Genomic DNA, 25,725 nt, shown 5'->3' on the forward strand with positions numbered 1-25,725 from the left:
CCATTAAGTAGTTGGGATAAGATGTCTTCTGGGGTAGTTGGATTAAACCCCAGCAGTTCTCTCACTGACTATTAGAAGCTAATTGAGCACCAGGAGCTCATTGGCGGCTGCAATGAGCATTTTGTTGGGGTAATTATGCAAGGCCACAGTCGTTCTCTGTAACAAGGTAACTCCAGGTAAGGAGAGAACTCCCTGAAACTTTAGATTTGCTGGAGTCTTCCTCATTTGCCTTCACTAACATAAGCCAAGGACAGACAAAGGCCCAAAGACCAGATCTTTGAGGAGGCTGCTATCCATTCGGGATTTCTGCCTGCATGGCCTGGATCTCATGGTCCCTTTGTCATGGCCTGATGGGAACAAGACAGTACATGGGGGACAGCCCTGCTGGGCCACTTTTGCATTGATTGAGATATAGGGGGTCTAGAGTCAGACGCTCTGAAATATAGTAAGGGACAGATGGCAGGCTTTGGAAGTCTGGGAACAGCTGACCAGATGCAAGAGAGTCACAGGCCAGTGTCTTTATCAGTGACCTGTGTTCTGAGAACAAGGCCTGACTGCAAGTAAGAATCCCTGAATCTCTCTCTCTCTCTTTCTCTCTCTCTCTCTCTCTCTCTCTCTCTCTCTGTCTCTCTGTGTCATGGGTGGGTGAGGTGTGGGCCTGCATAAATGGGGCCAATACAGCAACTCCTGGGGTCTTTCTTATTCCAGAGGATTCTTTATGATGGAATGCTCCTACATATGCTGCCTTCCCAGCACCCAGAACCTTCATCAGGAGGTAGGAGCCCGAAGCTGCCATCCAGGAGTCCTGGGCTAAGTGGGTCGGGAGTGGAACCTCTCAGTGCCCTTTGACAGGGTGCTGGGGCCTGGCCAAGCTGAATGTGTCCTCTGGGTGGCCCTGCTGAGCCTCTGGCCTGCTGCTTCCATTAGCACGGAATCATGCCCCTCAGAGGACAGCGTGTAACCATGCTTCTTGGGGTGGGGGGACAGGAAGAGTTGCTGTCACCAGAGTACTCCATCTTTCTGACACACGGGCCCCGTATGGCTTTCTTCCCTCACTCCTGAGCCCCAGACAGCCTAGAAATCTACTCTGGAACATCCTCAGGACTGATTTTTGAAAACTATATGTATATAAATATATACTTAGTTTAAAAAAATCTATAGATATTCTGTTTTCTTCTATTCTCCATCTCCTCTGTTAGTTTTCAAAGGCTCTGCCTGCCCTGTCTCTGGCCCGGATCACCTTCTTCCTCTATCTCACAGCTATAAAAGCTGGTCACAGGCAGAGGCTGGCTGCAGCAAGGCAGGAATGTGGTATTTGGTTAAATTGTAAAATTAGCTAGGGAAGTTAATGAGGCATCCCGCCTCTGCCTTCTGAAGAGCAAGAAGTTTGTAAAGGGGCTCTGAGCACCTTGCCTATGAAGGGGAGAGAGGGAGGAAGGGAGGAAGGAGGGGCTGGCTGGGAAGGCGGAAGAGCCTCCTCAGGTGAGTTTGCAGGCCTAGGACCCAGCTGGAGGGTCCCGAGAGGCCGTGTGGCCCCTCAGAGCTTCTGCTTTTGAGACAGCTTCCGTCAGCCAGTTTGAGTCCACGGAGTTCTTACCACGCCTTGTCCACGGACCTCCCGAGGTCGCACGCAACCGGCTGTGACTATCCTTTCTGGCGTGAAATTCCCTTTTTGTCGTGTGCAAGGCTGCAGAGACCAGGACTGAACCCTTTGACTCAGGAGGTGCCCACAGCAGAATGGAGACGATCAGAGACCGTGACAGTGGCATCTAACATTTACTCAGGGCCGACAGGGGCCAAGCATTTCACCTCATGATCTCACTCCCTCCCTACCGACCCCTCCGAGGTTGGTACCGTTAGGATTCCATTTGATGAGGAGGACACGGAGTTGACTTGCTCAAGAGCACCCCTCGATTAAGAGGCCGAGTTGGGCTGTAAACACAGGTTGGCCTGCCCCCATAGCCACACATCTTAACCTCTGAGGCCAAGGTGTTGGCGTTCCTTTTCCAGGCAGTCCACCTCCCCCCAGCCCCTACTTCACAAGGGACAGATTGTGCGCTGGCGAGCGTCACCCCAAAGCTTTGGAAATCACGGTCTCAAAGGTGTGTGCGGAAGGTTGCCAACAGTCTATTTTCTGCGCGCACCGAATTCTCAGGTCCTTTAATTACACCAAACAGACCTGCCTGTTTTCCGGCAGCAGTCCGAGGTCAACTTAGTGGTCCGATTCGCCTTAATAACGCTCGACACGGGAAGGAGCCAGCCCACCTGCATCTTTTGTGTGAGGTCAGCCAGAAGAGGCGAGCTGCGTTTTGTTGTTTGGGGTCAGGCGGGGGTGGGGTGGGGTGGTGGTTCATGCTAAGAATGGGCACGAAAGTGTGACAGGCCATATTTCTGTTTGGAAAAGTGTGGAGTCTGAAGGCTTCTGAATTTTGAGCCTGCAGACGTCAGTGCTGGAATTGTAATGTAACACCTCAATTATGGTGCAGGGGTAAGAAAGAAAGACTCGGAAACCTGCAAGCTTCTTTAGATCCACAGCCTGGGCCTCAATTACGGGTTCAGAAACACCAAAGGCAAGCCAATGAGTGTCATTTTTAACCAGTTTGAACATTTTACTACTTCCTAACATCAGAAGCACCCGGGCTGGAGAGCCAGCTTCTTGTCCTCAATAAAGTGATTAAGCCGAATGGGTGTTGGGGGTATTATTAGGCTGAGAAGGGCTAAAAATAGAAATGCTCTGTTTTCTGAAAGCCACAGCAGGCCCTGGAGAGCCTGGCAGCCACGACGTGCCACCGAGGGGCCTGCAGAAGGGCGAGGGAGGGTGGCAGTCCCCTGGGCTCGGCCTGAGATGGGGCGGTGGGTGTTGTGACGGTCGAGCCAGGTGACGGGCCTCCTTCCCAGCTGTCATCAGGAAGAGAGTAACAGTGGGAGCTGTGCATTGGTTGTTTCTGCCTTGGTCTTTGCTGGTGTGTGTGTGTGTGTGTGTGTGTGTGTGTGTGACTGTGAATGAATTTATAGCAACTGATAACTCTGGAGTCTAGAATGGACACCTCAGCCTAAAATTTACATATTTAGCCCCAAATGAATTGGATTTATTTGCTGTTCTTGGGGAAGGGGTCCCCTTTGGGCAGTGAATAAAGGGCAGGTTATAAGGGGCACTTGCAAAGAGGGTGGGGAAAGGGGGAGACCCTTGGATCCAAGAGTGAGCATCTGTTCTGTAAAGCCTTGCCTAGCTGGCTAGGCTGCCCAGGAAGGGGGGGTGGGGGATGGAAAGACTTTTTGGTTAAGTGAAGGTCAACCAAGAAAAACTTGGTCTATTTCAGTCTCTGTAGTTTGCTGTCATTCATCAGTGTGAGAGTCCATTTTCTACTTGGAAGACAATTGATTTTTTTGTTTTGTTTTTTAAAGTTCATTTATTTTGAGAGAGAAAGAGTGCGCAAGCAGGGGAGGGGCAGAGAGAGGGAGAGAGAGAATCCCAAGCCTGTCGTGGGGCTTGATCTCACAGACTGTGAGATCAGGAACTGAGCTGAGATCAAGAGTTGGACACTTAACTGACTGAGCCCCCCAGGTGCCCCTGCTGTTTTTTTTATGATAGACTATCTTGTTTGCTTAGAAATCAAATGGAGAATGCCAACGAACATCAGTCTGGAAGGATATTTCTAATCGGGGTTTTATTGTAAGTCATTCCTGAGGGTCAGTTGTACCTTTTCTCCTGTAGAGCCCTACAAGTTTTCATGGCCTTGACCTTGTCTCTCTCCATACCAGCATCAGGTGGCAGGGTGGGGCTGTTTTACAGATGGAGAAATGGTGGGCAGGTAATCAGGCTTCTAAAATATACCCACGTGCTCACCAGAGCCAGATCTAGACCCTGGTGCTTCTGGCTCCCCGTCCGATGGACCGTAATGCCACATCTCTGCACCAAGAAGGAGTTGTTAGCAGGGCAAATGCTCAGTGGAGAGCATTGGACTGCAGGAGGATGGCCTCCGAGCTTGTGGGAAAGACCCCGCCAGCTCCAGGGTGTGGAGGATGACAGAGGACTGGAGCTCCTTCCTTTGGGATCTTTTTCTCCTGCCCTTAATATGAACACTTTAGTCTTTAACCCTTGATATTGTCAAAGCCCTCTAGTTAGGTGGGCTGTCCGTGCTGCCACCCCGATTTTGTTTCTTTTCTTTGATGCTCACTGGCTGTGAGACCTTGGCTAAGCAAACTAAGCTTTTCTTTTCTTTTTTTTTTAAGTTTATTTCTTTATTTTGAGAAAGAGAACATGGCGGGGGGCAGAGAGAGAGGGAGAGAGAGAGACTTCCAAGCAGGCTTTGCACTGCCAGAGCAGAGCCTGACCCAGGGGTTGAACCCACGAACCCGCAAGATCATGACCTGAGCCAAAACCAACAGTGGATGCTCAATTGACGGAGCCCTGCAGGCGCCCTCTGAACTAAGTTTTTCATACTTCAGTTTTCACGTCTATAAAACAGGGATAAATCTTAGAACTGATGGGAGACTTGAATAGTATGTGGCACGTTAAGCGGTTAGTATGGTGCTTATTCCACAATGTTCGATTGATGTCAGTTCCTTGTATTCTTGTTGTTCCTGTCAGTGCTACAGCATTATTACTCCTCACTGCAGGGCGGCCCTTGTGGGACCCCTAGGGCCCCGGGAGGGGAAGGGTTGGGGTGCTGTCGCCCAGAGCCACTTCTGTTGCGAGGCGCCTTCATGTGCATCTCGCCTCACTTAAACCTCCCGACTCCCTGTGGTCCTATTGCCGAGTGAGTGGTGCCCTCTGGAGTTGTGTGGCCTCGAGGTCCTGCTTACAGGGTGGGAGGGGTGCATCAGTACCTCCCTGGCAGGTGAGGACACCGTGGCTCCCACAGGTTAGCGGGAGGACCAGAATGCAGTTGGGGCCAGGGGATGCTGCCTTGGCTTCCCTCTGAAGGTAACTCAAGTGAGTGTTTAATCAGAGTGAGTGTCAGGGAATGTTGGGAGACGGGGTGGTGGCAGACCTCCACTTGAAATTTTGTGGGCAGACAGGGCTTTGATCTTGGCCATTGCCCTTGGAGTGGCCTGGTTTTGCTTTTCTCCATTGTCCAGACAGTCCTCCTGACTCTTTCCCCAGGAGGCGTAGCGGGGGAGGGGCCCCATGCCAGATTTTGGGTGAAGGCCTGTGACAGGGGACTCTGAAGGTGCTTCAGCAGAAAGGAGCAGGGTAATTGAGGTTGAGAGGAGGAGGCCAGAGGGTCAGGCAACCGACAGAGCTTTGAAGCTGCCGGATGCCGGTAGAAACCCGTCTTTACATTCTGAACCTCTCACCTGAGAACACCCAAGTTAGGTCTGGCGGGGGGAAGGCAGTTGTTGGTATCCAAAGGTTGAGGGAATATCCCATAAAATCACGGCAGAAATCCCCACTGACCTTTTTACCTAGTCTCTCACAAATGCCAAGACTGTGGTGTTATCTTTCTTAAACAAAAAGCCGAGCACCTGAAAGTCTTGGTGTTCCCTGGGACCCAGGGGTCAGCCTTCCCCTTGGCCCCATTGGCTCGGCCCGGCTCTGTCTGGCTAATGATTCTCCCGGTGTCTGGACTGTCTGTTCCACTCTGCCTCCCTGATAGAGCAAGGTATTTCCTTGACAAGGAATCCCCTGACTGAACCGGAGAACGCAGCCCCAGCTCAGTTTAGCCAGCACCTCCCCATTGCGAAGGGTTGTAAGCATAGGAGCTCGCTTTTACAGCCACCGCGGGCTCTCTTTGCCATGTGCTTCCAGATTCTTCTCCCACAACAGCCGTTCATCTTTTCTTCACCCTTAGAGGTGTCCCAATTTAAAACTTGTCATTTACAGATGGAGAGATTAAGTAGCTCCCCCAGGGCTATACATCTCAGGCAGGGGGCAGTTGGGGCTCTGAATCCATTTCTCATTGTGGCGCTTTAAGAGAGCTGGGGTGCTCTTGGCCAGCAGGGCCCCCCCTTGAGCCCGTTATCCACCTGCCTCATCCAAGGATGCCCCTCTGTCGTCCCAAACATGAGAGTACCATGTGTGGGAGATCCCCAGGGAATGCAAGGTGTCCTCTCTCCTAGGGCATTCATTGTAGGCAGACCTTCCCCCAGGAACTGTGGGGCTGGATTATTATGGGCTGAAGTTCTAGAAGGCTCGGGCCAGAGGCTGGCCTTCTAGAGCTCCACAACTTGATAAAGTGGAACTTTATCCATAACTATTCAGGCACCTGCTGTGTACCACTTGCTTCATAGGGCTAATAGCCCCATTTTATTTTATTTATTTATTTTTTAATGTTGATTTTTGAGAGAGAGAGAGAGAGACAGAGACAGAGCATGAGCAGCGGAGGGACGGAGAGAGGGAGAGACAGAATCCAAAGCAGGCTCCAGGCTCGGAGGTGTCAGCACAGAGCCTAATGTGGGACTTGAACCCACAAACCATGGGATTATGACTTGAGCTGAAGTCAGATGCTTAACCAACTGAGCCACCCAGATGCCCCAATAATCCCATCTTAAAGAGGGAAGCGAGGGTACAAGTTGGTCCCAAGACCGTATCGCCAGCGAGGAGAACTCCACAGCAGGTCTGGCCACTAGCTGCCGGAGGCTTCACCTCGGGGAGCTGTCTGGTTGGCATAGCATGTCTGGAAGAAGTCCATTCTGTCAGAGTGGGGGCTGACATTCTCATAACGAGAGAGGCTTTTGTGTCATTGCATTGATCACCACCATACCTTGATTAGCCAGTCATGGAAGTTGCCTGGGGAAGAAATGGGTTAAAGGCAGCGCTAAGGGGAACCCCCAGATCAATACTCCTACTTAGACTTCAGGAGAGTTGCGTGTTGTTTTCACAGTGACAGGTTTATCCTCCCCTTGTATTTTATTTAAAATAATTCACCTTAAATAGGTTTGCACTCATTTCAGTAGGAGGATGAGAGTCAAAACTTGGCCGTGAGTATTGAGGGCCAACTGGAAAGGTGCCATTTCTTTGACCTTCTCCCAGGGAGGTGTGGTTGGGCCCTGCCTTTATTTCCACATTGTTGGTTTGTAGAGGGGATTGTTGGACATGCACAATTGACAGTGCCCACTGCCTTCTTTTATCTTCCTCTTCCCAGAGAAAGTCTGATTAAGACTTGTCCAGTAGGAGCTTTTTCTCCCTTTGTTAAGGTAATTTTTTAAAATTCAAAAACATGTTTTTTGAGAGAGAAAGCAAGTGCATGAGCAAGAGAGGAGCAGGGGGAGAGGGAAAGAGAAGGACACCCAGCGTGGAGCCCACCGGAGGCTCAGTCTCACAACCATGAAATTGTGACCTGAGCTGAAGTCAAGAGTCGGACACTTAACCTACTGAGCCACCCATGTGCCCCCTCCCTTTTTTTGTTCTTTGTATTTTGGCTCAGGGGCCTAAGAATACTTTGAATGTTATGATATGTTTAGTGCATACATCAGATGTGTGCGTGGAGCCCACACATTGACAGTGGGGGAGAAAGTAATGGCAGTAGTGAGGATGTTAATGACAGCTCACATTGATTGAGCAGCTTCTGTGGGTCAGGCGTGGTGTTGCAGACTTTACATATACTGTTTAAATTAATTGTCACTCAACCCTGTGAGGCGGCTGATCTGTGCCTGTTTTATAGGTGAAGAAATAGGCACGGAGAGGAAATCAGCTTGCCCAGGGTGGTGGCTAGAAGTGATAGAACCAGGACTTGCTCCTGGTTTGCTTGACCCCCAAGCAAGGGTTCTTAACTTGTCTGGGGCACAGCTGTATACTGAGCATACGTGCTTGTACTGGCTAGGGCTGTGTTACTAAGCCTGTTGGGTTCCTGCTAGTGCTGAAAGTGGTGACAGAGGAGCAAGGCCCTCTGAGAACTGAGTCGCAGGGATAAGGGACAAGGTGGACCTATTCTCTGTGTGGGACATGAGCTCAGGACCGACCGTAGGATCCTGGTGACAGCCAAGGGCACCAGCTCACCATGGGGACCTCCTGATAGCATGAGGTTTATGGGGTAGGGTAAGAAATGCTCTCTCAGACTAGAGAGGCCTCATCATTTCCTTTTGACCCGTTCCACGGTCTCCTCTGAGTGGACATTTAGTCACATGTGGCGGGTCCAGCCATGGAGCATGTTACTGATGGGAAATTGACTTCTAGGGATCTGAACACCTGCCCGTTGTGGGCCCCGATTATTCTCCATCTCTGTTGCACAGCTTGCACACTGCCTGGTGGCTTCCTCAGTCCTGCCTTTGATTGGGGCCCGCACTCGTAGTCCATTCACCCCGCTGTCCTGTAGCGGATGCCCTTCTCCCACCTCCTTGTCGGGTAGACCAGCCCTCGGACCATATCCCGAGCCAGTCGGTAGGGGCTGGACGTCTTCTGATCAGTCCACATCTGCCCCCCACTGCTTCCCCTTTCCCCTCTTGCCCGAATGAGTGCCCCTTACAGAGATTCTGGTTCTGGATCAGTTTTTGTTTTGTTGATAAAGGAGAAATGGTGAGCGAGAAAGAGAGCAGGCAAGCTCGCCTTCCAGCTCCTCTCGGGGAGAGAACTCATCTCCCTGAGCAAAAGAACACGCAGTGCTGGCCTTTGGAATTGGCAGCCAGAGTACTGTTCTCTGTCTGATAAGAGGTACTGTAAATAAAACTGTCCACCATGGCCCGCTGTAAAATGCCCCGTGTCTGTACTCATTGTTCTGACAGCTTATGCTTTTTTTGGGTCTGCTGTTTTGGTACACTCTGTACTTCCTTATGTAAGCAGGCATGCATATCTCATCAGAACATTCAAGATGTTTATTTTAAAATCTCAAGGAATTAAAAGAAAAAGGACACACTACTCAACGTTAGATGCTGGCAAATGTTAAGTGTTTTTTCAGCGGTTTCCCCCACCCCTCCCCGCCTTCTTATTAGCATGGAGGGGTGGGGGGGGCGAGTGAGGGATTTTGAATTTTTTTTTTCTTCTTTCATTGGCTTCTGCCGTATTGACTTCAGAGAGACACCAGCCCACATCTGACTGTGCTCAGCATTGTTTGTCTACCCTCCTTCCTGGATGCTTGGGACCCCCAACCCTGTTTCTGGTTGGGAAGGGGGGGTGGCGTCCAAGGTGGTGGTGGGGGGAGGACAGCTGTGGGGAGCCTGTCGAGCGAGCTTCTGCGGGATTTCTGCGCTGTTGTCATTGGAATGCTAGGCGTTTATAGAAAGCTTTGTGGTTTTGAAAGTGCTTTCCTGGCCGTGTCTCCTTCGATTCTTTCGAGTCGGGATGATCCGTAGCACTGAGTGAAAGTGGCCCCGACACAGGGACGCCTTAGACCATCTCCAGCCTCCTTGAGGGCCGTGGTGACTGCCTCCTTTCTTTTCACCCAGCCTGAACCTGCTTTGAACCCTCCTCCTTCCAATAGCCCCGGTCTGACTTCCTGGAGGTGTCGAGAAGTCAGGGAGAGATGGGACAGGGCAGGAGTCTGGGATATTCTGAGTGGTCAGGTACTCTTGCTCCCCCAGTATAACACATAAGGCACCCTTGAGCCCTCACCTGCAGGATCCCTGGGAGACTGGCAGGGCAAGGATGTCTATCTGTCTGTCTGTCTGTCTCTCTTTACCACTGAATCTCAGATAAGCGCTCTGCCTGGGCTGTGGGTGGGGGCCACACAAATTTCTGCCAGCTGGTTGAGGGTCCACTCTGGCCATCAGAGGCCTCCTCAGACAGGAGACTCTGAGCGTCCTGGGGGAGGGGTTGCTTCTCTTCTTGCGGGGGTCTGAGTCCTGGGCAGCCAGTGGGTAACAAAGGGCTGATGGGGAGGAGATCGTGATCCAGGGCAAGCAGAGAGCCCACTCCCAACCTTTCCTTTCTCCGCTCCCAACTGCCTGAGTGCCAGCCAAGACCACGTCCTTGAGTTTTAAAAAGGGGCAGTAGAGAACCTAGAGCGTGTGGAATAAGGACTCTGCCACCCCCTAGGGGACAGCCTGGCAGTGCCCTGAATGGCCACTGCCCTCTTCCCGGGCCAGTTCTGTGCCTGGAAGCTGCGGGAGAGTTTCTGCATTTATCAAGCCTTTAGGACCGCAGCTGCAGGGCAGGTAAAGAGCAGGGGACTGGGATCGCGCAGGGAAGAGACATACTGCAGCCCTGCTTGCACGGAGCTTACGGTCTGCCAGGGAGGAACGAGAAGAGCTGGGCAGCACAGGACGCTTGAATCGGGCTCCTGGGGCTCACGCGGGGAGGATTTAAGAGCCAGGTTGGTGAATAGCTGCCCGTACTGACATGTTGGTCCTTTGACAGATTTTCCTGGTCCCCTCAACAAGACAACCACTCACCTTTAAATTAGAGGGATGAGGTGTGTGTGTGAGTGTGTGTGTGTGTGTGTGTGAGAGAGAGAGAGAGAGAGAAAGCGAGCGAGCAAGAGGTCAGAGTGAAATATGTCTTTATAAATGTGAGACTCACTTTACACAAGATAAATGGCCTCCAAATAACTGTACATTGAACTTCAGTAAAATCAATCATATTTTGCACAGAGGAGTTCTTTAAAGGAATCGTAACCCTGGGCTGACTGGTGGTGATGATGGCTACTCCTTGCTCCCACCTTGCCAGTTCCTCTGAGGGACTTATTCTTCCCATTTTACAGAGGAGGTGACAGACCCACTGAGACCTGGCAACTTTCTGGGGTCAGAGTGGCAGCTCATGACTGGCCTGGCTGGGATTTGAACTCTGATCCGTCTGACCAGAATCCTGAGCTCTTAAGCACACTCTCCTGCCCGCTGAGGTATAAATAACATCAGTGAGCTCCTGTGTCCCGCACAGTGCTTGGTGATTGACAAAGGAGTGTGTGTTCACTAATGTCCATCTTCCCCTTTGACCCTCGCAGCAGCAGGTACGGCCATCTTTGTTTCACAGCTCAGAAGGAGGGCCACTCTGGTGGCCGGGCTGGCCTGGGACCCACTTCTCCCCACTGCAAGTGGCGCTGTTCACTCAGCTCTGTAATCGCTAGGGAGGATGGCGATGGTCCAGCCCACTGTATCTTCTGGCTGTTCCCTCTCTGCTGTAAATTCCCGCCCCTGCGGTCCACCCCCTTGCTCCCCAGCTCCCCCTCTGTCTGCACTGATTCCATTCCAACCCGCTGGCCTCCTCACTCCTCCTCTGTCTGGAATGGGCTTCCATAGACAGGGCTGTTTCTTCTTTCCCCTTTCAGCTTTGCGCTCAGAGGCCAGCTCATCAGAGAGCTCTTCCCTGCCTACCCCATATAAAATGGTGGCCCCTGGCCCTCTGGGTCCCAATTCACTTCATTTGTGTCTCTTTTTATCACTACCTAGTTTGTATTTACTGGGTTTTTAAAAATGTGCCTTGCCTTCTAGAATGTAAGCTCTCTGAGGACAGGGGTTTTGTCTCTTTTGTTCATTTGCTGTAATCCACTTTGGGGCATATTCTTACTGGACATGCAAAAAGCATCCCTGTGCATAGGAAAGATACGACGAGGTGTGGTCGTCCCTGAGCTGTGACGTGCTGTTCTTCCCACTCCAGGAGGAGCCCCAGGAAATTTTGTGGGGGATAAATGCTGATCTATCCACGTGTACCCATTGTGTTCAACTGGCATGACCTCCTTCCTTCCCCCCATCCCTCCCTCGCATTGATGCTTTATAAATGTATTAGGGGCTGAATGATGTCACCGTAATGCGTTTTGGGAATAGCCATGTGGTTTATACACACTTGAATTGCTTTGAATGCAAACCTGACATCATACTGAAGGCAGCAACGAACAACATATGCACAGTAAACAGGCAGAGACTGTCTTATTGATTAACAGATGAGGCCTCTATTATTGATCAAAGCTTGGCGAGGAAATTTATCACTTTTAATTTCAGGGCTGCCAAATATTTCTGCCTCTGAGCCAGCCATTACAGAGACAATTTAAAGGCACATGCCTCCTTGGGAAGAGGGGGGTTCTGCCTCTCTCTGCTGGGCTCCTGTGCCCTGGAACTGCCTATCTTTGCTGCGGGGCTCGCCCTGGGGAGTTGGGGAGAGTCTCAGTGGGGGAGGGGGAGTACTAGGGCTTATATGAATGGGGCCTGACGTGGGAGCCAACCTCTGTGGTGTCCATGTGTGCTGAGGGTTCTGACCAGTCTGGGTGGGTCAGACTCTGCACTGACGAGGCCAGGGGACTTTCACCTACTCGGCTCGACTTTGTGACTTCAGCAAGGCAGGGGTGGAGAGGGGAAGCTCTGAGGGCAACCAGATGTGGTCAGGCTTGGGCCAAGTCGGCAACCTTGACTAGATCACATGTGCTAATCTGTTTTTATCTTCATCTTGAACTTGTCTGATGGCACACATCCAGCCCTTTATTTCCTACCTGGCCTCCTTCCTTTCTCTCTGCTTCTCAGTCATTAAAACAGATGCTGCGATGGCCTTATTGATGGCTGTTTTCTAAGAACCCTCCGTACCACATCCCTTCAAGGTGGCGGCATAGAGGTTCCTCACCTGGTTGCAGGGCTCCTGCACGAGGCTGAGCTCCCAGGGCTTTCCAGCCCCTGCTTTCCTCCTTGGGCCTCCCCATCATCTTTCTTCTTTAGGGAGTCGTGAGAACTGTTTAGAACCAAAGGAAGAAATGCAGTTACAGTCCGATCCTTTACAAATCACAGAAAATCATTGCTGGCTAATGATTCAGGACTGGAGAGAGTTCCTCATTTCTAGAAGGCTGTGGCTTCCTCTACCCCCCTCTGGTCCACTGTGCTCTTTGAGGTCCTGGCTACATTTCCAGAATAAATGGATGAAAAGTGGTCCTGGCTGCCACCTGAGTGATCACACATTGTGAGTGTCTTTCCACTGAGTTTCTTCGAAAGCTCTTTCTTAAAGCTTTAGAAGCCACGTGCAGGTCCTTGGCCCAAGGATACCCAGCAGCTTGAAGAGATACCTGGAAGTGATCAAGACCTCCCGGTCTCCAGGAAAAACTCAACTCGAGACACCTAATACAAATGGCAGTATTTGTATTGAAAGCTCTTTTTAAAAAAAAAAAAAACAAACAAACATTTTTTTAAATGTTTTTATTTATTTTTGAGACAAAGAGAGAGCATGAGCAGGGGAGGGGCAGAGAGAGAGGGAGACACAGAATCTGAAGCAGGCTCCAGGCTAGGAGCTGTCAGCACAGAGCCTGATGCGGGGCTCGAACTCACTGCAAGATCATGACCTGTGCTGAAGCCGGACGCTTAACCGACTGAGCCACCCGGGTGCCCCTGTATTGTGGGCTGTTAAGGAAAAGTGACTCCATATCTTCCCCTAAGGGCATTCATTTTCTCATTCATTTCTTCAGTCAACTCTATTTATTATTTTTAAAAATTTTTTTTCAACGTTTTATTTATTTTTGAGCACAGAGAGGAGACAGAGCATGAAAGGGGAGGGCCAGAGAGAGAGGGAGAGACCACAAAATCGGACAACAGGCTCCAGGCTCTGAGCCATCAGCCCAGAGCCTGATCGGGGCTCGGAACTCACGGACCGCGAGATCGTGACCTGGCTGAAGTCGGACGCTTAAACCCGACTGCGCCACACAGGCGCCACAGTCCATCATATTTATGAGCACCTAGTAGAGGGTAAATTTTGCTCATCAGTAGACAAGGTCAGTGTCCTTCACAGGGTTTGCCTTCTACCTTTCCTTCTACCCTTACACTGGCAAGAACTGTTTTATTGCTGTTTAATTTAAGCCTATAATGGTGCAAATTGTATTCTTAGTACTGTTCCTTATAGTACGTGCTATTACTCTAAGGCGGAGGTTTTAAAACTTGTTAAAAAGTAGTGGAACCATTTTTCCAGCTAGAATTTTATGCCAAAACTTTGATGTATAACGGGATGTATTGGAATTTTATTGTTTTCAGTTGGGGGGAGGAAGCCCATACCTCCCCTTCTTATCCATGAAGCATCTTTTCAGAGGGAGCCCTAGAGTACAGAGATTAAGAGCAGAGGGTCTGAAGTCAAGCTGCCTGGGTTTGAATCCACTTCTGGTGCCCACTGAGCGACACTGGTCAAGCTACTTAACCTCTTGGAGGTTCGCTTTTCTCATCTGCTGAATGGAGTAATAACAGTATGATCTTTTTTTTTTTTTTTAATTTATTTTGAGATAGGGGAGAGCACGAGTAGGGGAAGGGCCTGAGAGAGAGGGAGAAAGAGAGAATCCCAAGCAGGCTCTGCACTGTCCGTGCAGAGTCCGATGCGGGGCTTGAACTCACGAACCGTGAGATCACGACCCGAGCCAAAGTCGGAAGCGTGACCCACTGAGTCACCCAGGTGCTCCAGCAGTTTGGACTTTTAAAGCCGGCAGGATCAAAGGAGATGATACAGCATGCATCGTGCCTGCTGCATGGTAAAGCCTCAGGAAATCTGAGATGGTTGGAAAGCAGCACTAGTTTTCCTACTACGAATATGTGTAAGAAGTTCTGCCTCTTACAAGACTTTAATATAAAAGTAACACACGGGCACGCTCCAGGCAGTGCTCAAATGCGTAGAAAGGAGCACGGTGTGGGGCCTCTTGGAGAGGGCAGGGCAGAGCCGTGTGCTCTGTGCGTGCACAACCCGTCTTGAGAATGGAACGGGCAGCAACAGACAGAACTGGGACCCAGCTGTGCTCAAACTCAGGGAGGGATGAGCGGCTCCCGTCAGGGACGGTGAAGACGATGTCCGTGGAGCTGGGTGGCTGACCGCTCGGGCCTCGAAGCGACGTGAGGAATTCAGAATCAGTGTAATTTTGAGCCCTGTAGAACTTCTCAGGCAATGAGTATGAAGGAAACAAGTAGCCTTTTACGGCACGGTATCTGTGGGGTGAATCAGAGGACATCTGGTGGTGGGGCAGCCATCCTTGAGTGTGCCAGTGTTCTGGGCACCACCTGGCAAGGGCCTGGGTAGGGGCAGTGACAATCAGTATGCATCGGAAGAGATGCACCTGGAAGGTATTTTTTAAGGGGGGATAGATACATGCCCCCCCTTTTTAATATTTATTTTTGAGAGACAGAGGGAGAGCATGAGCAGGGGAGGGGCAGAGAGAGAGGGAGGTACAGAATCCCAAGCAGGCTCTAAGCTCCGAGCTGTCAGCACAGAACTCGACACGGAGCTCGCACTCATGAACGCGAGGTCACGGCCTGAGCCGAAGTCAGACGCCTTAACTGACCGAGCCACCCAGGCGCCCCTCGAAGATACTTTGAATGAAAGCTGCCTAGGCTTGTGCGGGTGCCCTGTGGCGAATAACGTATTAGAGCCTTGAAGACCGTGAGCGACCGGGAAAAAATCCTGTTTGTCTTGATCCCGTGGCCTTGTCTCTCTGAGCCTCGTAAAAATAATAGTTCTACAGAAGTTGATCAATTTGAATCGCACTGAATTGATTTTGTTTATTCCACAAATATGTCCAGTAATAGGGTCCCCCCCTTGGGTGTCAGGAAGATACGGCTGGTGTGGAGTGACACAGTCCCTCCCTTGGGAAGCTTAGAGTGTGGCAGGAGACAGGGACGGGTCCACAGGCATTTAGAAGAGCGCATGGTGAGCCGTCGATCTGGAACATACAGGGTGCTGCCGGAGCGTAAGGAGGGGCTACGTCATCAGGACGCAGGGGAAGAGGTTATGGACGCTGGTGCATATACTTGGTGCTAAACTGGGGTGGGATGTGAGCGACCAGAAGGTCAGACACAGGAGGAGCGGGAGGATGGGTGAGGCCTGTCAGTGAGGGAGAGCCTGGCTCCTCCAGGAACCAGAACTGGCTGAGTGGACCGGAGACCAGGGAGCGAGAGTGAGGGAGGGGGAGAGAGATGAAGCAGGGAAGATGAGCGAATCAGGAAGTGCTTTGTGTGCCTTGGTGAGGAGGTTAGATTTATCCTGAAGGACACAGGGGAGTCGTTCATGGATTTTGGGTGGTCAGGTGCAGGGGGTGGTTGGGACAGACAGTCTAGTTTGGGACATACTGAGTTAGGGGCTATCCAAGTAGATGTACGTCAGCATTTCCTACCTTCCCATAAGGTGTAACCTAAGCAAGGGGGCCCATGTCCCTCGTATTCTTTTTTTTTTTTTTTTAATGTTTGTTATTTCTGAGATGGGGGAGGGGCAGAGAGAGCGAGAGAGAGAGAATGTCAAGCAGGGTCTGTCCTGTTTAGCTCAGCGCCCCACGCGGGGCTCGAACTCACAAACTATGAGATCATGACCTGAGCCGAAATCAAGAGTCAGACGCTTAACTGACTAAGCCACCCAGGCGCCCCCCCCCCCCGCCCTGTATTCTTTAGCCCTCTCTGTTCCTCACTTGGAGTCAGCCCCCGCCAGAATCTGCCTGCTTCGTGGGGCATGTCATCTGGACCCCATCTCCGCTTGTGTTGGTTATTCTGATTTTGTTCCCTCTTCTCTCTGGGAGACCCCTGGATGGCGGACATCTGGAGCTCAGTTGGGGGTTTGGTCACAACCTGGAGGAGGGGCTGGGCTGGCTGCCAGGGCCGAGGACTGTCCCTGCCTTGGTCTCCACAGGTGTCCAGCCACCTTCCCTAGGGTCTTTCTGCACGATTCTGGCCCAGGACCCCTTCCCCACAAATGGAATATCACTCTCATGGTAACGTCTCCCTTTCCTTCCAGCGGGTGCCAAAGCCTTTGTCTGTGACCAGTGCGGAGCCCAGTTTTCGAAGGAGGATGCCCTGGAGACCCACAGGCAGACCCATACTGGTGAGTTGACAGCCTCCCATCCTGCAGCTCCTCCAGTGTGCCAGCACACGGATACCGAGGGACTTGGCGACACCCTCTTTCAGCAAATGTGACCTCCATTCCTGTCCTGGGGAGCTGTGGGTGGGGATGGCTTGTGCCACAGTCAGCTACTCCCGTGTGTGGGGCCGGTTGGCAGGAATGTCCAAGTGTGACCTTGCCCTGTAAGAAGAGCAGCCCTGGATGAGGCCACTGTCTCTGCGTCTCACGGGCCACTGACGTCCCGTCTTCACAGAGCCCTCTAGCACATTCTTGTTGAAGTCTTAGAAGGTCCGTGATGTTACCTAGCATCCCCTTCCCTTGGTGAATGTTCGGGAAAACCTCTCGCACTCCATCTGTATACCTCTGAAACCCTCAGTGGCCACAGGGGGCTGGTCTGCCATCTGTGAGTCGAGTCATTGTCTAAAAGAAAGCAGTGTGTACATATGATGCGTCCGAACCATTAGCCGACGATGTCACTGTATTTGTTGTCAGAGCACTGATTGCATGGCATCAGTGCCCCTCACCACCGCCGTACTCCGTCTTCTTTGCTGTAGCTCAGTGCTGTACTTGACCTCACCTGGCCCATCTTTCAGTAACTCTGTAAAGCAGGAGGCTACTCCCGTGTCATGGATGAGGACCCTGCGGCTCAAAGGAGGTCAGTGACTTGCCCAAGTTAATAGTGGGGCCAGGAGTGTTGCAGCTTGGACAGCCTGGGTTTCTCCTTAGCTCTGGCCTTCCTGTCTGTGAGATCATGGGTCCGTTATTGAGGTTTTTTTTTTCATGCATGTTTATTTTGCACAGAGAGAGAGGGAGAGACAGACTGTGCATGAGCAGGGCAGGGGCAGAGAGAGAGGGAGACACAGAACGTGAAGCAGGCTCCAGGCTCCATGCTGTCAGCACAGACCCCACTATGAGGCTCGAACTCACAAACTGTGAGATCATGACCTGAGCCTGAAGTCAGACGCTCAACCAACTGAGCCAGCCAGGTGCCCTGATGAGTCCATTATTTAAACTCTCTTACTGTGGTCATCTCATCTGTTAAAAAGTGGAGTCATGATAGTACCTACCTCCACAGCATAGTATTGTCGTGGGGATGAAGTAAATACTTTATTTGAAGTGCTTTGCAGAGTGTTTGGCTCATAGTAAGCATTTATTAAATAGGGGTAAATAAATGTATTTAAAATGTAGTAAATATTTATTGATTTCCCACCAGGTGCCTGGCATGCTTGTTGCATTTAAGGTATAGTGACATCCAAGACAGATAGCATTCCTGTCCCCTCGTGGCACAGATTCTAATAGGGAGACAGTTTAGTGTATAATATAATGTCAGATGATAGTAAGTGTTAGTAAGAAAATAAAGCAGGATAAGGGGAAAGAGTGTGATAGGGAGGAAAAGTCGTATTTTATATTAAATAGCTTGACTTCTCTGAGAAGGTGACATCTGAGCAGAGTCCTGATGTGAGGGAGTGAGCCACTCAGAGGGAACAGGTGCTTGCCGAAGCCCTGAGGCTGGGCCAAACCTGACCAGCTCGAGGACCAGCATGAGGAGCAGGGGGCAGGGGAGAGGTGGCAGGGGGTGAGGTGCAGAGAGGGTTGGCACAGGAGGTCATAAATCAGGTGGGTCTCTCAACCCTAGTAAGGAATTTAGATTTTATTCTGCACATGCTAAAAGTCCACTGGAGGGAGATAAAACGTTTGCAAATCACATACCTCATGAGGGACTTACAGTTAGAAAATATAAAGTCCACTTACAACTCAGTAATAAAAATACAGATAATGGGCAGAAGATCAGCATGGACATTTCTCCAAAACAGACAAACAGTCCATGAGCGCATGAAAAGATGCTCGGTGCCATTAGGCCATTGTAAGGGAAATACAAATCGAAGTGACAACGAAGTAGTTTTTTATACTTAGCAGGATGTGGCTGCGGTACAAAATGTAGGCAGTAGGAAGTGTTGGCGAGGATGTGGCGAAATCAGAACCCTCATACAGTACTGGTCAGCAGGTGAAATGATGCAGCCGCACTGGACAGCAGTCTGGCACTTCCTGCAAAGGTTAAATACAGAGTTACCATTTATGTAGCAGTTCTACTCCGAGGTGTCTATCAAGACACCTGAAAACCTATGTCCTCACAAAAACTTGCACGTGACTTTGTAGATGCATTCTTCGTAATAGCCAAAAGGTAGAGATAACCCAGTGTCCGCGGATGGATGGATAGACAAAATGTCGTTTATGTGCAGAATGGAGTATTATTCGGCTCTAAAAAGGGATGGGGTACTGATCACACTCTGCAACGTAGATGAACCTCACAAACGTGATGCTCAGTGACAGGAGCAGTCACAGAAGGCTGCGTGTTGTGTGGTTTCATTGATAGGAAACAGCTAGAATGGGCAAATCTATAGGCAGAAAATAAATAGCAGGTGCCAGAGGCTGGGTGAGTTGAGGAGACCTGGGGAATGACTGCTAATGGGTATGGGGTTTCCTTTTGGAGTGATGTCATTGCTCTAAAATTGATGGTGATGGTGGTGGCACAATTTGTAATGTATTAAAAAGTATCGAAATGCACAGTTTATTTTTATATTTATTTGAAGATTTTTATTTTTAAGTAATTTCTGTACCCAACGCGGAGCTTGAACTTACAACCCCGAGCTCAAGAGTTGCTCTACCGACTGAGCCAGAGGGCTCCCCGAACTGTATAGTTGAAATGCGTGAATTATGCGTTATATGAAATATATAAATGATACCTCAGTAAATCATGGCACCCTACATGCACCACACACAAATGCATGTGCATAGACATTTGTAGGAAAAAGGAAATAATGGTCCCTTGGAGGGTTTTGAGTGGGAGAGTGGCATGACTTGATTTATGTGTTTAAAAGTGCACTCTGGCTCCTGTGTTGGGAATTGACCACGGTAGTTGCTGTAGTGAACTATTCCAACACTAGATTAAAGCAACAAAGTGTTATGATCTCTGATGGTTCTGTGAGTTGACTGGGCTCAGCTGGGTGGTTTTCACTTGGGGTCTCTCACGAGTTTGCAATCAGGCGCTGTCTGGGTCTGGGGTCATCTGAGGGCTCGACGGGGCTGGAAGTCCGGGATGGCTTCCTCGCTCACGTCTGTGACTCTCAGTGCTCTGCCATGTGGCCTTCCTCTACGGCAGAGTGGCCTGGACTTCTCACATGACAGCTCAGGGCCTCAGGAGTCTGGAAACATAAGCTGTCAGCTCTGTTAAAAGCCGGGCTAGAGACGTCTAGCATCGCTTCTGCCATGTTTTATTGGTCAAAGCAGCCTCAGACTGAAGGGGTGGGAGACTCGACTCCCCTTCTCTAGGGGTAGTGACAAACACATACTGAGTGTTGTATGGCAGTCATCTTGGGAGACTGACTGCCAGTCTCCCGCAGGGGACTAGCATGGAAGAAAGAAGTCTTTCCTGGTCTGCTGCTGGTACCATTACTTTCAGCAATATTTCCTCGTCCTGTGATCTCACAAAATCTGCCTTTCCTGAGTGGAAAACACGGTCTCGGTCTGTTCTGCCCTGGCCCGTGACGACTAGAAGAGTGCTTTCTAGGTGAACATCTCCCTGGCTTGGTTATGGAGAAGGTGACTTGGCCAGGTGACTTTGACCAGGGTTCCAGACCTGGTTATCTTGAAAGCCAGGGGAAGACCCAGGTGTCCCCAGGTCCCAGCCAGCTTCTTAATGCTGGACCACATGAAGTGGAGAATCTCGCTCTGAGAATTCTGATCTGGGGCCTGTGGAGACTGAGTGGTGAGCCAGCTTTCCCAAACAGCTTAATCTGTCCACACAGATTAAATCAGCAGCAGGGAGCAAGCCACCTCTTAGCTGGGATCAGAGGAGGTGGCTGAGTCCCTGAGGGGTGAGCAGATGGGGGAGGTTATTTGCAAACAGGCCTCATGCACTTACTGAGCACCTTGTGTGTGCCTGGCACCCACTGCCGATACAGCAGTGATCATTACAGACATGATTTCTATTTTTTTTTTTCAACCCATTTTATGGAGATATAATTCACATACCATACAGCTCACCTGTTAAAAGTATACAGTTAATGATTTTTGGTATATTACACCATTTTTAGAATCATGGCAAAATATCTATCACATAGAATTTGCCATTTAATAATCATCTTAAGCCTACAATTCAGTGGCTTGAATGCCATTTCAACCTATTTTTTTAGAATCTGGGTTGATGCGGCTTTGAAAGTTGGGAGCCGTCTTAGGTCCAGTGCTTTTCTAGGATTTATTAAATTAAGTGAGTGAGGGTTTGAAAGTGGCCAACACCTTCCAGAAAAGGCTATTTGTTTCAGTGGTTGGAAAGAGCCTGGAGTTTGAGTATGAAGCCTGGGACGGGGCTCTGACTCTGCTCTCTGGGAGGTGGTTGACCTTGACTTGTTCCTCATCCTTTCTTCCCTAGAGGTCAACCTCCCCCCGAAAAGGAAAATAGTGTGATCCTTTCCTATGGCAGAGGCGGGCCCGGCCCATCCAGCCTCACTTGCACTTTTTTCTCCAGGTTGAGTCAGTGGAGCTCTTGAAAGGGGTTGAGAAATGGGAAAATGAATCCAAATGAGGGATGACAGATGAAGGTGGGTGCTTCCGGAAAGGCTCCCTCCCCACCTGGGCGTGAGCTGTGGGCCAGCTCCCCCGGTGGCTGGGAGCACTGGGACACTTGCTGGTGTAGGCTGGCGGGCTGGGCTGCCTTTTCCTTTGGCAAGGAGGTGACTCTTCTGACACCTGGCGGAGCTCATTTATAGTTGTGTTGCCTGCGGAACCCAGGTAGCTCCCTGGCTCCCCTCAGAATCCCTGAAGGAACACAGCTTGAAATCTGTCTTCCGTTTCTGTTGTAAGAAAGGGGGCCCACGAGGGTAGAGAGAGACCTAAGTGTAAGGAACACTGACAGTAACACTGAGTTGCTGGATTGAGAGCAGCTGACTGCGGTGCCAGGTGCCATTGGACAGCCACCAGGAGAGCAGAGAGAGTTCTGAAGAGGGAGAGGAGCCGCGGAGACCCTGGGGAGAAGGAAAACCATGGCATTGCTGCTTTGTGTTTCTGATACCTTAGTTGATAAAATCCGTTTCTGTCTCATACCCAGTTGACAGATGAGAAAGTGGAGGCCTAGAAGCCACCTGCTAGGAAGTGGAGAGCTGGCACGTGACCCAACTCCAACTCCACTGCTCTTTCTACTGCCCCTCAGCTGCCTCCACAGTGACTTAACTGTTGTCCACGAGGGGTGGCTGCACAGTTAGGGATGGCTGTTCAGAGATCATTTTGCTCAGGGCCCTGTCTGGGCAGAGCTCTTTTGGATCCCTGTGACCCATTTAACTAAGAATCCTCAACACCCTGATTCCCCCTCTCTCCCCTCCTGGGAGGGATAGAACTTCCCTGAAACGAATCGCTTCTAGGAGTGCCATGCCCAGGGCCGCCATGTTGGGGACTGCAGCTAACCTGTAGTAACGCATCAGATGGGTGATCATGGTGTCTTTGTGGGGTGGGGTGGGGGCTTGAATCTGAAAAATGAATTTTGTAGAAAGTAGTTTCATTCCATTTTAGCCAATGAATGGCATTTTCCCATTCCACCCTTTGACCCCACTTACCCTGGCTTCTCTCCTGGGTGTGTGTGACTTCTCCTACATCCCTTGCCCTGACATCTGGTGGGCTCAAGCTGGTGCTCTGGGAGGCCTGCTTACGGTTGGGCTGGGCTCGGGCTTTGTGTCAGACTTTGGTTTTCTGTTTTGGTACAGCGAAGACTTTGAGGAGATAAACAGAGATCACTTTACACCTTTTATATTATGACAAATACATATTGCAAAACACTGCTGCTTCCAAAATGTTTGGGTTGCAGAACGGCGAGGAATTAACAGCTACGCGCCTCCCCGAGATGCCTGTTCTTCATTTACACGTCAGATTTTTTTTTTTTTTTAACTGTTCGGTAAAATAAAAAGTGAGGAAACACGCACACACACATGCATGTACACACGTCCGTGTGCACCCAGCGCGCCGCATAGCTTCTATATCGGGAATGTCTTAAATTAGTAAGGAGTTCTTTAAGTCCAGATAAACTGATAAATACCATTAATGGCTTAATTTATACTCTGGGTTTGAAATTTGACACACGGACACTATCTTGGCTCAGGAAACACAAGTGGTTTTGTGCCAGAGGTTTTAATGACCGATCAGTAATATAAATTGCTGCATCACTGAACAGAAATAGCTTCTCCGTGTCATTTGATCTGGAAACTTCTCCGGCCAGGCAGCAGTTAATAAATTTAAAAATAATTACCCTCTTTATTCAAAGTCAAACTAATTAGGAGTGGGTTTTACAAATCATAATGTTGTTCAAGCCACTGTACATCCCCATTTGGGACCTGAACAGGCCTGGGGGCAACAGACGGGATCGGGTAGCATTAATTAGGGGCAGGGAGGTACCTTGGCTGCTGAGCTGAAGGCGAGGGGGTTGAGATGGTCGGAGCATGCCCTGCGTGGGAAGGAAGTGGTCTCAGTGAAAGGCCTTGGGGGTGACCTATAGGAACTTTCAGCCTTTTCATTCGTATGTGGGGAACTCAGGGCAGCCGCCTGGCTATGCCCTGAGCAAGACGGGGCCAGGGCCTATCTGTGGAGGTCAGGCCAGAGAGACTGTGAGAACCCAAGGAACAGGAAAGGTGGACTGGATGTCCGTGGCTGCTTGGGGAAGTGGAAAGGATGACCTCTTCGAGGACTTTTACTCATGAGGCAAGTTTGGGCGCTGATAGCGTGACTTGGGTTTGTCTTACAGACTTTAGGGAAGAAGGTGCCCCTTTAGGGCCTGAAGCCAAGAGTCTGAAGTTCAGAGTATTCTATGCACAGTGTCCCCCCAGAACTTGGGATCTGGTGTCTAGATTCCAATCCTCGCGCCGTCCATCACGGCCCAGTTTTATGATCTTGGACAAGTTGCTTAACTTCTGTAAGCTTCAGTTTCTTCCTTCATAACACAAGGGCAGTGATGGTGTCTGTCATATACAGGGTATGGTGGGGATTTGATAATCCGTGCAAAGCACTCAGCACAGGCCTTGCATAGAGACGGCTCAGGAAACGGTGGTACTGGTTACGGTCACCGCATCATCAGGATCTTCATCAGAGGCCTCGGAGGGCACCTGTTCCCCACACTGGGTGGGTGAGAAGGGAGGGGGCCGTGTTGGTGGCAGTGGCGGTGGAGGAATAGCAGCAGCATATAGCTGCCTTCCGGGGTGGAGGTGGGATCTTCCGGGCTCGTGCAGGCTTGTCTTCTGGCCAGGAGGACACTTCCAGTGTACCCAGAGAGCCACAGCCACTGGAACTAAGAGCAGTTGGGAGAGGCGAGGGCAGAATGGAGTTCTCTATGTTGAACAGTCCCACAGAGCAGATTTGGTAGGCCTTAGTTACGGCTGTGGTACCAGGTGAATGCTCAAAGCTGCCCAGGGGAACCGCTGCTTACCAGATCTAAACAGATGACACCGAAGTCTAGGCCAGACAAGTGCCGAGCTGGGGATAGCACCAAGCAGATACTTGACCCTCCAGGAGCACCAGGAGCATGCCTGCCACGTTTTGGAGGAGGCCTCCTTGGTTGGTACCCTTGAAGGCTCAAGAACCCTTGAGTCTCCTGCTAGTCTCCTGGCCTATGTCTGTTACCATCACGAGCCTGGGAATTCCGGATCCTTGCCTTCTTCAAGTAAGACTTTCTGTGTCAATCCCACCTTAGGCCCTCCCAGTTCCTTGGTGAGGAAACGAGACAGACACAAGATGGCTAAAGTCATTGCCAAGATTGGGAATTCTGGGGCTAGGAAGTTTAAGGGATGCCTTGGAGGCCCAGGACATTGGGTTGAACTAGACCTCTACACTTGCCCCAAACACATGCAGCTCTCTCATCAGCCCCCAACGTGCCCCACCAGGTCTGCTTGGTTAGTGACTTGAGTTTGCTGCAAACCAGAGGAGACTATGAAGCTGGTTGGTCTCATCATTCCTTCATTGACTTATTCCTTAAGTTGTAAAGTGCCTACTATGTGCAGGCGGCTTTATGGACCCAATGCCTGATGGTGAACAAAACTTGGTCCCTGTTTTCCCTGAAGATTACAGTGTCGTGAAGTACATGAACCAATAAAATCCATTTGCTTTGTGTGCAGATAATACAATAGCTCTACTCTATTGGATATTTTGGAGTTCTACTTTTATTAAGTGTTCACAGCAGTCCCAATACCTACGCTTTTTTCTTACCTATTCTTCGCTAGAGAAAACTTAGACCCAGAAAGATTAAGGAAGACCAGTCCAGGGTGCAGCTAGAATGTGGGCCTGGGCTTCTGCACCTTGAAGCCCATGTTTCAGGGCTGTCTTTCCCTCTCCCAACGGGACTGGACATCGAACCTCATGTACAGACCAGCGGTCAACTCTGCCTGTTCAGCAGCCTATGAAATCAGGGTTCAGAAGCCCATATTTGTAAAAGAGGGTCAGTTACGAACAAAGAAGCCCACCTAGAATTAGAACCCACGAGTTCTTCCACGCCAAACTTCTCTTTACTCTGACTACAAAATAAGGGCTTTCTTTTGCTGGCCTAGAAAAAGTTGCTCCGTTTCCACATTCCTGGGTCACTGAGGAAGCCACTGGGGCAGATGCAAATGTTGACATGCTGGTTCTCATTGTCTTGGCATTGGCTGCAAGAGGGTCCTGCGGTCTAGAAACCGCTAACCTACCTGGTAGCCGAGAGCAGCCATGCCAAGGGATCTGCTGTCCCCTGAAAGTAGAGAGAGCAGGTGCTGGAGAGAGAGCCCTGCCCAGAGTCCTGTCCTTGTCATTGTGAAGGAGTTAGGAGGCATCTTGCGGTAGCTCTGGAGGGAGGAGGCAGTGAGGACACACGCACGCACACTCCAGCTGGGTGACCGTCCGCTCCCCTTCGAAGGACCCCCTGCTCCCCTTCGAGCTGCACCCCCACCTCCGTGTTGTAAGCTGCCTGCTTACACTGGCCCCTTTAGATTCCTCATATGTTAATGGTGCTTGGAAAAAGGTTACGGGGACAGTGTCGGCTCTGAACTTCAGAGCAGAAAATGAAGTCCTTATCTGGAGGA

At 50.5% G+C, this 25,725-nt stretch overlaps 1 protein-coding gene across 2 annotated transcripts in view; it reads left to right on the forward strand.

Moving 5' to 3' along the window:
• The window catches only part of ZBTB16 (zinc finger and BTB domain containing 16), a 190,652-nt gene that overhangs the window by 113,007 nt on the left and 51,920 nt on the right, over window positions 1-25,725 (forward strand). For both annotated transcript variants that reach the window (XM_030333335.1, XM_032594968.1), the window contains exon 4: window positions 16,538-16,624. In XM_030333335.1, the coding sequence (XP_030189195.1) occupies window positions 16,538-16,624 (87 nt within the window). The remainder of the gene's footprint in view (window positions 1-16,537; window positions 16,625-25,725) is intronic.

This window comes from Lynx canadensis, chromosome D1 (genome assembly GCF_007474595.2).
Source record: "Lynx canadensis isolate LIC74 chromosome D1, mLynCan4.pri.v2, whole genome shotgun sequence".
NCBI classification, from domain to species: domain Eukaryota; kingdom Metazoa; phylum Chordata; class Mammalia; order Carnivora; family Felidae; genus Lynx; species Lynx canadensis.